General features: G+C 58.9%; 2 protein-coding genes across 2 annotated transcripts; both read right to left on the bottom strand.

The window, feature by feature from the left end:
- Positions 1-916: 916 nt before the first annotated feature.
- Positions 917-3,002, bottom strand: LOC143165288 (uncharacterized). Its single transcript, XM_076348748.1, has 6 exons — positions 2,823-3,002; positions 2,528-2,542; positions 2,214-2,412; positions 1,877-2,109; positions 1,657-1,698; positions 917-1,122 (listed from the first exon to the last, which is right to left on the bottom strand). The coding sequence occupies exons 1-6, from the start codon at positions 2,838-2,840 to the stop codon at positions 1,102-1,104; spliced, it is 528 nt and encodes a 175-aa protein (XP_076204863.1). The 5' UTR covers positions 2,841-3,002; the 3' UTR covers positions 917-1,101.
- A 2,724-nt stretch (positions 3,003-5,726) lies between these two features.
- Positions 5,727-8,521, bottom strand: LOC143165227 (AP-3 complex subunit beta-2-like). Its single transcript, XM_076348682.1, has 5 exons — positions 8,450-8,521; positions 7,394-7,576; positions 7,092-7,268; positions 6,774-6,871; positions 5,727-5,730 (listed from the first exon to the last, which is right to left on the bottom strand). The coding sequence occupies exons 1-5, from the start codon at positions 8,519-8,521 to the stop codon at positions 5,727-5,729; spliced, it is 534 nt and encodes a 177-aa protein (XP_076204797.1).
- Positions 8,522-12,029: the final 3,508 nt, after the last annotated feature.

Here is a 12,029-nt window from a genome sequence, read left to right as displayed (position 1 = left end):
GGGGGGGGGGGGGGGAGGAGGGGCTTTGCACCCCCAAAAGGGGTCCCCAGCCCTGCACCCCCCCCCACCCGCACAGGTTTGGGTGCTACTCAGCTGTAAAATGGGCATAATTCGGGATATTATCAGTAGTAGCGTTTGGGACGCAATTATATAGTATCTATCATATAGCTCATCTATCACACATCATAATAGATTATATAATTATACATATTTACATTATATTACATTACATTATATATTATATTACATTCTATTCTATTCTATTCCATTAAATTACATTATTATTTCATACATAATACATTAAATAGTATACATTATATGTTATATACTACACATTATATGCTACATATATATTATATACCATATATATTATATATTACATTACATTATATTATATTACTGATTATATTACATCTCTTATGTTATATATATTCTATCACACTATATTATACTTAAACCATAATCCATTCTACATTCTACATTCTGCATTCTGTTGTATGTTATATGTTATATATTGTTATGTGTTATATATGTTATATGTCATACTACATTATATTATATTGCAGATTGTATTAATTCTATGCTATATTCTATAGTCTATATTCTATATTCTATCATATTACATTATACATTACACATTATACATTATATATACAATATATATGATGTATAATATATGATCTATTATGCTTGTATTAAATTATTTATTCATATTATAGATATTATCGATGATGATGGTGATGATGACGATGATTATAATACACTCCACAGGTAATTATTGATATTGGCAGACGTTTCAGTTATGATGATTATTCTTTGCAGCTAACAAGCCCTGAGCAGCTGGTTGACAGCCGGGCAGCTCTCTCACCCCACCACGCAGGAGTGAGGCAGCGAAGGAAAACGGGCACATTTCAGGTAGAAAAAAATAATAAAGCGTTTAATTAATGCACGGCAATTAAGCTCCAGAAAGCAGAAAGCAACCCCCTCCCAAAAACCTGTCCTTCCCTGGGGCGAGTTGTTGGGGTGCGCAACGCGATGCTGAGGCTCCTCTGTGGGTCGGGGGGGGGTTCGTCCTCAGGGGGACGCAGCAGCTGCCACCCCTCACACCATGTGGCTGCTCCTCTGCAATGCGGAGGTGGGTGGGCTGCAGGTGGCCTGGAAAGGGGGGGACAGTCCCCCGATGCCCGGCCCTGCCCTTCCCGCCCCATGCGGCTGGGTCCCCCACCAGCTCTGGCAGCTGGAGCCCTGCCCTCCTGGGGACCCCAAAGGCCTCCCGGGGACCCAACCCTTCTCAGGACACCGCAGTCCTCCCATGGACCCGCAACCCCCTGGGGACCCCAGCCCTCCTTGAGGACTCCAGTCCTCCTGGGGAAACCGCAGTCCTCTGGTGAGCCGTCCCTTCTGGGGACACCACAGCCCCCCCAGTTACCCCGGCCCTCTTGGGGACCCCAGCCCTCCCAAAGACCCCAGCCTTCCTAAAGACCCCAGTCCTCTTGGGGACCCCAGCCTTCCCAAAGACCCCAGCCCTCCTGGGGATCCCACAGCCCTCATGGGAACCCCACCCCTCCAGCAGACACCAGCCCTCTTTGGGGAATCCACAGCCCTCCCGGGGACCCCACAGCCCTGCTGGGGAGGGCTGACACTGGGGATACTCACGGCCCCACCACCACAGCTGCCACCTTCATTTGGGATTTCCACCTGCAAGAGAAAGCTGTCCATGTGCAGGGGGCTTGGCTGTCCCCACCGCTGTCCCCACCGCTGTCCCCACCGCCCATGGGCCAGCCCCAGGGGGAAGCGGCTCAGGATGCAAACGCAGGGCTGGCTGTGGGTGCAGGAGCCGTCCCACCGCGGCCGTGACGCCCAGCTCCGTGCTCACCAGTTGCGTGTAGAAGTGCACCAAGCCCAGAAGGTAGAGGGCAAAGTGGATGCAGTTGTTCTTGCCAAAGTGGTATCTGGCTTCGCTGTTCATCGTCTCCCTGACTTTACTATGGAAGTCACTGGGGTCGATCCCGCCTCTTTTCCGGTAAATCTGGCATTTCCCCCTCTCCTTTTTCATGGCTTTGTAGCCTTCCTTGCTGATCCAACCAGTGTTCCTCTGAACGCTCGTGTCTGGAAAACCGAGAGCTGCCCATCACCCTGGCCCGGCCACCGCGCTGCTGCCCACCTTTCGGCCACCGCCACGTCCCAAAAGGGAGCAGGGGTCGGGCGCTTACTCTGGAAGTGTATGACCTCTCCATCCCCGCAGTAGACGGCCGCATGTTTGAAGCTGCTGCTGAGGACACCAGGGCTGATGTTCATGGGGAAGAGCAAGATGTCCCCGGGCTGCAAATTTCTCTCTGACACCTTCCTGAAGACATCCCCGTGGCCGGGGACGCTCTTGAGCAGCAGAAACTTGAGAGTCTCATACTCCCTCTGCCAACCGCGCCAGGGAGGGAAGGTGAGGAGGTTGCAGAACCTGCCCCATTGACCCCAACACCCCCCGAGCTCCCCACGCTGCCGGTGGAGGTCTCCCCAACCTCCTACTTACAGAGCTGCTCGACATCTGCAAGGAGAGAGGAACAGAAACGGGGTGTCAGCACTGTGCTTGTGCCGTCCTGCCCGTGCATGGAGGGCAGGGTGCCACCCTGCCATCACACCCTGCCCATGATGGCTCCTGCCAGGTGCAAGGGCTTGGCTTGGGCAAAAGTCACCCGTCCTCCCCAACTTCTTCATGCTGGAGACGCCCCGGGACAAGCCCCGTTCATCATCTCCCCCCCTGCCCTGGCGTGAGGGTGGCGCGGGCAGCTGCCTGCGAAGGAGTGTGAAGATGGGAGCACCCTTACCAGGCTACTGCTGCTCATAATCAGTGATGTCCCTGGGCCGGAGCCGGTGACGGAGCCGGTGACAGAGCCGGGCTGCTGGCACCTCCACCAAGGGTCCTGGGAAATGCAGCTGGGAGGGGACGGCAGGCGCCGGGGTCAAACCTCACCTCTCAATCTTTCCTGATGCACGTGAGAGGTGGAGAAAGGCTGAAAGCAAAACGAAAAAGCAGTGCAAAGTCCAGGAAACCCCAGAATGAGTTTTTCTGCTTCCTAAAGCTGGGGTTAATTTGCTAACGGCAGCTTAAATGTGAAGTCTGGGAGCGGAGGGAGGTGATTTGGGAGATCCTGGAAACGCTCTGGAGTCAGAGGAGCTGCCGGACATCTCCAAAAGTGCGTGTCATGCAGCAACCTCCCACCCGCCTCCGAGAGACCTTCGTCCAGCCCCAGCCTGAGTAGGACCCAGCTGCTGGTTTTTGCTCCTTTCCCCTTAGAAGCCACGGGGACATTTCCCCCTCGCTGGGGAATCAAACTTGCCCTCTCGTGGGAGCGAAGCCTCCCAGAAACTTCCCCATGAGTGTGGGAACTGCAAAAGTCTCTAAAAGCAAGCTCGGAGAGAGACCTGAAGCAGCTCTAAAGAATCCCAGTGGAGGAATATTTTCACAGGATCACAGAACGGTTGAGGTTGGCGGCACCTCTGGAGGTCATCTGGTCCAACCTCAAGCTAGAGCTCCTTGCCCAGGACCATGCCCAGATGACTTTTGAATACCTCCAAGGATGGAGGCTCCAGAACATCCCTGGGTGACCTGTGCCAGGGGTCGGTCACACTCACAGTGAAAAAACTCTTTCCTGGTGTTCAGAGGGAACCTCCTGTGCTTCCGTTCGTAGCCATTGCCTCTGGTCCTGGCACTGAGCGCCACCAAGAAGAGCCTGGCTCCGTCGCCTTTACTCCCCCCATCAGGCGTTGATACACACTGATAAGATCCCCCTGAGCCTTTTCATCTCCAGGTTGAACAGCCCCAGCTCTCTCAGCTTCTCTTCATACAAGAGATGCTCCAGACCCTTGGTGGCCCTTCGCCGGTCTCTCTCCAGTATGTCCATGTCTCTCTTGTACCGGGGAGCCCAGCACAGGACCCAGCACTCCAGGGGTGGCCTCACCAGTGCTGAGCAGAGGGCAAGGACCACCACCCTCAACCTGCTGGCAAGGTTCCTCCTAATGCAGCCCAGGATGCTGCTGGCCTCCACTGTGCCCCGAGGGCACATTGCTGGCTCACGGTCAACTTGGTGTCCCCCGGCACCCCCAGGGCCTTTTCTACCAAGCTGCTTTCCAGCTGGTCGCCCCCCAGCATGTCCTGGTGCCTGGGCTTGTTCCTCCCCAGCGGCAGGACTTGGCACCTTCCCCTTGTTGAACTTCATGAGGTTCCTGTTGGCCCATTTCTCCAGCCTGTCCAGGTCCCTCTGGGTGCCAGCACGACCCTCTGGCGCATCAGCCACCCCTCCCAGTTTGGTGTCCGCAGCAAACTTGCTGAGGGTATGCTCTGCCCTGTCAACCGGACCAGTAATGAAGATGTTGACCGGGACTGGACCCAGGATTGACCCCTGGGGTATACCGCCGGTGACTGGCGTCCAGCCAGACCTGGTCCAGCTGTTTGGCCAGTTCTCAAGCCAGCAGCCCAGGGAATATTTATTTTGATGCTCAAAACCAAACGCCGTTAACGAAAGAGGCATCTGTTTGTCTCAGGAGGCCACAGGGAGTGAAGAGCTCTTCCCCCTTCGAGATGTGCCAAGGCAGGACATCGCTCACAGGCAGCTTCAGGGAAAAGGAAAGCAAAAGCGAAAAAAGCACAAATCAAACAGGTTTAGCACAGACTCTCCGTGCCACCGTTCATTGCCACGCAGGAGGGATTGCAAAGCCACCAACACAACGCTGGTCCCCCGGGGAGGGATGTTCCAGCCCCGCGCATCCCCCAGGCGCATCACCGCCTCCATCACTGCAGCGCTGGGGACACCTGGGAGAGAAGATGGGCTGTGGTGACGCTCGGCTGGAGCGGGCGTTGGGGTCCCCCGGGGTGGTGGCACCCACCATGGTGCCAGCGAGCTGGCCCAGCCCCAGCAGGGTGAGGGCAAAGTGGATGCAGTTGCAGGTGACAGCGTCATACTCCACCGCCTGGTCCATGGCCGCCCGGATTCGCCGCTGCAGGGCGGCCGCATCCAGCCCTCCCTTCCTCCGCAGCACCTTGGCCGGACCCCGTGTCCGCAGGAGGTGGTTCTTGCCGTGCTTGGCCACGATCCCCGATGGGGATGTCCCCGAGCTGCCTGTGGAGCAGAGGGTACGCTGTACCCCGTGTCCCTTCCACAGGGACGTCCCCACGCCGTGGCCACCTCCTGGGGCTCACCTTCCAGGTGGATGATCTCCCCATCACCGCAGTAGATGCCGGCGTGGGCGCCCCACCAGCCAGGGCCTCCCGAGGCCAGTGGGAAGAGGAAGAGGTCCCCGGGCTGGGGCTCAGCCACCCCATCGGGGACCATGTCAAAGTGCTGGCCCAGCAGCCACTCGCAGAGGAAGAACGCTGCCGTGCTCGCCACCCCAGCCACCGCCTGGGGACCCATCCATGTTTCAGGGCCACCGGTGCCCCAGGGACAGCGGCAGCATCCCCAACCCACTGGCTCATCCCCCATCCCTGGTGGCTTGGGCACAGCTTGGGGGCAGAGCGAGCTGGGGAGCCAGCCTCTGCTAGCACCCATTCCTGCTGGCACCCATCCCCAGTCCAGAGCAGCCTCCCAGGAACCCCCATCCTCTCTGCATCCCCAGACTCGGCACCGGGCAGGTCCCAGCCACGGGGTCTGTGGGTGCCACAGCAGAGGAGTGGCACCTCCTGGGTGCGGGTGCCCTCCCCGCCGGCTCCCCCTTTGCCTGGACGAGGAGGTTCATCTGCAAGGAGAAAACATGATGTCCAGAGAATGAGGACACGGGGCCGTGCCCAGCCCCATTTCGGGGACCTCTCTGTCCCCAGACAGTTGTGGTGCCAGGTCACCCTGCCAAAACGCAAGCTGCGGCGTCGGGCACCACGCCAGCCCTGGTGGTGATGGACGCTTTATTATTTTTTTCTACCTGAAATGTGCCCGTTTTCCTTCGCTGCCTCACTCCTGCGTGGTGGGGTGAGAGAGCTGCCCGGCTGGCAACCAGCCGCTCAGGGCTTGTTAGCTGCAAAGAATAATCATCATAACTGAAACGTCTGCCAATATCAATAATTACCTGTGAAGAATAACAACAACAACATCTACAATAAGAATAAAGAACACAATGCAATACATAATGTGTCATATATATGTCATTTATCAGACAACATGCATCATAATATAATTATGGTGGGTTGACCTTGGCCTGCTGCCAGGCACCCACCCAGCCGCTCTATCACTCCTCCTCCTCAACTGGGCAGGGGGAGAAAAATACGACGCAAGGCTCGTGGGTCGAGATAAGGTTAGGGAGATCACTCAGCAATTACCGTCACGGGCAAAACAGACTCGACTCGGGGAAACTAATCTCATTTATTGCCAATCAAGTCAGAGTAGGATAATGAGAAATAGGAACAGATCTGAAAACACCTTCCCCCCACACTGCCCTTCTTCCCGGGCTCAACTTCCCTCACGATTTCTCCACCTCCTCCCCCCGAGCGGTGCAGGGGGACGGGGAACGGGGGTTATGGTCAGTTCATCACGCGTTGTCTCTGCTGCTCCTTCCTCCTCGCTCTCTTCCCCTCCTCCACCTACTTCTCCAACGTGGGTCCTTCCCATGGGCTGCAGTTCTTCACAAACTGCTCCAGTGTGAGCTCCTCTCCACGGGGTCACAGGTCTTGCCAGGAGCCTGCTGGGATGGTCTTCTTGGGGGTCTCTCCCAGGGTCTTGAGGCTCCCCAGGGGTCCCACCAGCCATGGTAGTGGGGTAGGGGACCACCGCAACCCGGGTGCCACAGACCTGTGATTCCGCAGGAGCTGCACCAGCACCTTGGCGATGACGCCAACCTCCACCTTGGGTGCCAGGTGGAAGTAGAGCTGCGCCACGGCCATCACCACCTGCGGGGAGACACCCGAGTGTCACCTGGCGAGCATGGGGCACCCCGGGAGATGGCTGTGTCTCCCAGAGTCCCACCCGGCAGCACCTGGAGGAAGCCCAGCCCTGGGTGTCCCTCAAGCACGCCGCTGGCTCCTTGGCCAGTGGGGACGTCACGAGCCCAGGCTGCTGGACACCACCCGTGGCCTCCGGGGATGGACAGGGCTGGGGCAGGGGGCTCACCGCAGCGTTGCGGCTCTGCAGCAGGGGCTTGGTGTTGCGGAGGAGCAGGCGGTGGTCGGGGTCCATGACGTAGGGTTTGCGCTTGGCCAGCGAGGCTGCCTCCGCCTTGGCGTCCTTGGCGTCCTCCTCCTCGGAGCCGTAGAAAGCCTTCTCGGCGCTCTCCTCCAGCAGGGACTCCTGCCGCTAGGAGGGAAGCCTTGCAGCCCCCCAACAGCACCCTCCTTCACCCCACTTCCCTGGCCCGAACCGGGGCTCCCAGGGCACCCCGAGGCTCCCTGGCACCCCAAGGCTCCCACACTCACGTTCTGGTTGGGGCTGAGGAACTGGGTGCGTGCGTAGCGGGTCAGCATGTTGATGATGACCACCTGCCCCCACTCCTCCACGTCGATGAGCAGGTTGCAGAGCTTGCGGTAGTTCTTGTGGAGGAGGTCGATGCGCTCCGGGCAGACCTCCCCGAATGCCATCACCACGCTGCCAGCCACCAGCTGGGGAGGGAAAGCCCGAGGTGACTCACCAGGGGAGTGGCATCTCCGTGAAGATGCTGGTTTGGTGGGGGTGGTGGCATCCCCATGAGGATGCTGGCTCAGCAGGGACGGCTGCATCCCTGCGAGGATGCTGGATCAGTGGGCACGGTGGCATCCCCATGAGGATGCCGGCTTGGAGGGGCGGTGGCATCCATGTGAGGATGCTGGTTTGGCAGGGACAGTTGTATCCCTACGAGGTTGCCAGCTTGGTGGGGACAGTGGCATCCCTGTGAGGATGCTGGTTTGGTGGGTGTCATGGTTTAACCCCAGCTGGCGGCTAAGCACCACACAGCCGCTCGCTCACTGACCCCACAGCGGGACGGGGGGGGAAGAGAATTGGAAGGGTAAAAGCGAGAAAACTCGTGGGCTGAGATAAAGGCAGTTTAATAGGCAAAGCAAAAGCTGCTCACGCAAGCAAAGCAAACCAAGGAATTCATTCACTGCTTCCCATGGGCAGGCGGGTGTTCAGCCATCTCCAGGAAAGCAGGGCTCCATCACGCCTAACGGTGAGTTGGGAAGACAAACGCCATCACTCCGAACATCCCCCCCTTCCTTCCTCTTCCCCCAGCTTTATGTGCTGAGCATGACGTCATGTGGTGTGGGATATCCCTTGGGTCAGTTGGGGTCAGCTGTCCCGGCTGTGTCCCCTCCCAGCTTCTTGTGCCCCCCCCAGCATGCTCGCTGGTGGGGTGGGGTGAGGAGCAGAAAAGGCCTTGACTGTGTGTCAGCACTGCTCAACAGCAACGAAAACATCCCTGTGTTACCAACACTGTTTCCAGCACAAATCCCAAACAGAGCCCCCGTACTTGCTACTGGGAGGAAATTTAACTCTACCCCAGCCAAAACCAGCACGGTGGGGATGGTGGCTTCCTTGTGGGGATGCAGGTTTGGTGGAGATGGTGGCATCCCCACGAGAATGCCAACTCAGTGGAGACGGTAGCATCCCCATGAGGATCTTGGCTCATTGGGTGCAGCAGCTCTGCAGGGACAGCTGCAGCCCCCAGAAAATGCAACTTTGGTGAGGATGGCTGGCATCCCCATGAGGATGCCAGCCCTGCGGGGATGGCTGCAACACCACGAGGATGCCATATTAGTGGGGACAAGACACAGAGCCCTTCCCTGGTCCCCTCCCTGCGCTGGGAAAATGCCACCACTGACCCCTTTTCTAAGGGACGTCCATCCCCACCGAACCGGGAGGATTTGCCAGGCTGCATCCAGCCACAGCAGCTGGGGGTGGCACCCATGGGACAACACTCAGCCAGAGCCACCGTTGCCGGAGGGTGCCGGGGGCCTCCTTGGAGGAGTCTTACCACGGCTGTGGCCCAGTGGCCTCGGGGTTGGTGAACAGCCGCAGCTCATCGGCTCGCAGGGCGCTGTAGCAGGCGGGTTGTCTGGCCACATCACACTGGGACAGCCACCTGGGTGGTGGGGTGGCAGGATGGGACACCCGTGGGTGTCCCACCTGGGTGACGGGGTGGCACTTGGGGGGCATTTCTCCTGCCCCATGCACAGCTCATGGGGACAGTGGCAGATCTGGTGTGGCCACAAGGGGACGGGCTCTGGGGAAGAGCAGCACGCAGGTGATGGGGACAGTGCCCGGGGGTCAGGGATGGGGGCACACTGCCAGACTGGGGGACACTGCCAGAGGGCAGGGATGGGGCACAGCGCATGGCACGAGTGCCAGGGCTGGCGTGGTGCCCGACGCCGCAGCTTGCGTTTTGGCAGGGTGACCTGGCACCCCAACTGTTTGGGGACAGAGAGGTCCCCGAAATGGGGCTGGTCATGGCCCCATGTCCTCATTCTCTGGACATCATGTTTTCTCCTTGCAGATGAACCTCCTCGCCCAGGTAAAGGGGGAGCCGGCGGGGAGGGCACCCGCACCCAGGAGGTGCCACTCCTCTGCTGTGGCACCCACGGACCCCGTGGCTGGGACCTGCCCAGTGCCGAGTCTGGGGATGCAGAGGGGATGGGGGTTCCTGGGAGGCTGCTCTGGGCTGGGGATGGGTGCTAGCAGGGGTGGGTGCCAGCAGGGGTGGGTGCCAGCAGGGGTGGGTGCCAGCAGGGGTGTGTGCTAGCAGGGATGTGTGCCAGCAGGGGTGGGTGCCAGCAGGGGTGGGTGGTACCAGGGGTGGGTGCCAGCAGGGGATGGGTGCTAGCAGAGGCTGGCTCCCCGGCTCGCTCTGCCCCCTCTCCCCACAGGTGAGCACCCTGGTGCAGACCCTGCGAGCCCCGGACGGGCCGTTCCTCCAGGCCCGGCACTGGCTGGGCTCCTGGGTGCGACAGGTTTTGGGGGTGCTGGCACGGGGACCCCGGCCAGGGGCTCGGGCAGGGGCATGGCAGCGGTCCAGGCAGGGGCTGCGCCATGGCACTGGTGCCCTGGGTCCCATCTCCCCAGCGCCACCGGGGCTGACGCCGGGTGTTTGTCCCTCCAGGTGGGCAGCTCCAGGCAGGTAAGTGCCAGCATCCCCTCTGCGCCCGGCACCACCCGTCTCACCCCTGGCTCAACAGGGCCAAATCCTGCAAGCCCTGCCTTTCCCTCAGCTCCTAGAGGAAATGGCCCCTTCTCGGAGGGTTTCCCCATCCATGGAGATCCAAGCTGTGCCCAAGCCACCAGGGATGGGGGATGAGCCAGTGGGTTGGGGATGCTGCCGCTGTCCCTGGGGCACCGGTGGCCCTGAAACACAGATGGGTCCCCAGGCGGTGGATCCAGGCAGCCAGGGACCAGGCGGTGGAGGACGACGCGGTCACCTGCAACTGCATCCACTTTGCCCTCACCCTGCTGGGGCTGGGCCAGCTCGCTGGCACCATGGTGGGTGCCACCACCCCGGGGGACCCCAACGCCCGCTCCAGCCGAGCGTCACCACAGCCCATCTTCTCTCCCAGGTGTCCCCAGCGCTGCAGTGATGGAGGCGGTGATGCGCCTGGGGGATGCGTGGGGCTGGAACATCCCTCCCCGGGGGACCAGCGTTGTGTTGGTGGCTTTGCAATCCCTCCTGCGTGGCAATGAACGGTGGCACGGAGAGTCTGTGCTAAACCTGTTTGATTTGTGCTTTTTTCGCTTTTGCTTTCCTTTTCCCTGAAGCTGCCTGTGAGCGATGTCCTGCCTTGGCACATCTCAAAGGGGGAAGAGCTCTTCACTCCCTGTGGCCTCCTGAGACAAACAGATGCCTCTTTCGTTAACGGCGTTTGGTTTTGAGCATCAAAATAAATATTCCCTGGGCTGCTGGCTTGAGAACTGGCCAAACAGCTGGACCAGGTCTGGCTGGACGCCAGTCACTGGCGGTATACCCCAGGGGTCAATCCTGGGTCCAGGTGGGGGCTGGAGGAAAATCTCTCATAGGCAGGTGGGAGGTTGCTACATGACACACACTTTTGGAATGTCCTGCAGGTCCTCTGACTCCAGAGTGTTTCCAGGATCATAGAATCATAGAACAGTTGGGGTTGGAAGGGACCTCTAAAGGTCATCTAGTCCAACCCCCCTGCCGTGGGCAGGGACATCTTCAACTAGAGCAGGTTGCTCAGAGCCCCGTCCAACCTGACCTTGAACGTTTCTGGGGATGGGGCATCCACCACCTCTCTGGGCAACCTGTGCCAGTGCTTCACCACCCTCAGCGTAAAACATTTCTTCCTTAGATCTAGTCTAAAGCTACCCTCCTTTAGTTTAAAGCCATTCCCCCTTGTCCTGTCGCAACAGGCCCTGCTAAAAAGTTTGCCCCCATCTTTTTTATAAGCCCCCTGTTAGGTACTGATAGGCTGCAAGAAGGTCTCCCCGAAGCCTCCTCTTCTCCAGGCTGAACAACCCCAACTCTCTCAGCCTTTCTTCATAGCAGAGGTGTTCCATCCCCCTGATCATTTTCGTGGCCCTCTTCTGGACATGCTCCATCAGGTCCGTGTCTTTCTTACGCTGAGGGCTCCAGAGCTGGATGCAGTGCTCCAGGTGGGGTCTCACCAGAGCAGAGCAGAGGGGCAGAATCCCCTCCCTCGACCTGCTGGCCACGCTGCTTTGGATGCAGCCCAGGATACGATTGGCCTTCGGGGCTGCGAGCGCACATTGCTGGCTCCTGTCCAGCTTTTCATCCCCCAGTACCCCCAAGTCCTTCTCGGCAGGGCTGCTCTCCATCCCTTCATCCCCCAGCCTGTATTGATACCGGGGGTTGCCCCGACCCAGGTGCCGGACCTTGCACTTGGCCTTGTTAAACCTCATGAGGTTCACACAGGCCCACTTCTCGAGCTTGTCCAGGTCCCTCTGGATGGCATCCCGTCCCTCTGGCGTGTCGACCGCACCACTCTGTCATCTGCAAACTTGCTGAGGGTGCACTCGATCCCACTGTCTGTGTCATTGATGAAGATATTAAACAGTACCGGCCCCAATATGGACCCCTGCGGGACGCCACTCGTCACCAACCTCCATCTG

Source organism: Aptenodytes patagonicus, chromosome 10, assembly GCF_965638725.1.
Source record: "Aptenodytes patagonicus chromosome 10, bAptPat1.pri.cur, whole genome shotgun sequence".
Classification (NCBI taxonomy): Eukaryota; Metazoa; Chordata; class Aves; order Sphenisciformes; family Spheniscidae; genus Aptenodytes; species Aptenodytes patagonicus.
The sequence above is the reverse complement of the archived record's forward strand: the minus strand, read 5'-3'. Positions and strand labels throughout refer to the sequence as shown.

What these genes read in the sequence shown, in the direction of transcription:
- LOC143165288 (XM_076348748.1), bottom strand. An exon ending in AGAGGTCATACACTTCCAGA is followed by an intron (nt 2,110 to 2,213) that starts GTAAGCGCCCGA and finishes TCGGTTTTCCAG; the next exon opens with ACACGAGCGTTCAGAGGAAC. An exon ending in GCAGCTGTGGTGGTGGGGCC is followed by an intron (nt 1,123 to 1,656) that starts GTGAGTATCCCC and finishes TCCGCATTGCAG; the next exon opens with AGGAGCAGCCACATGGTGTG.
- LOC143165227 (XM_076348682.1), bottom strand. Translation starts at nt 8,521, where the DNA reads ATGCCACCATCTCCACCAAACCTGCATCCCCACAAGGAAGCCACCATC. An exon ending in TCCTCAGCCCCAACCAGAAC is followed by an intron (nt 7,269 to 7,393) that starts GTGAGTGTGGGA and finishes TCCTAGCGGCAG; the next exon opens with GAGTCCCTGCTGGAGGAGAG. An exon ending in TGCAGAGCCGCAACGCTGCG is followed by an intron (nt 6,872 to 7,091) that starts GTGAGCCCCCTG and finishes GTCTCCCCGCAG; the next exon opens with GTGGTGATGGCCGTGGCGCA.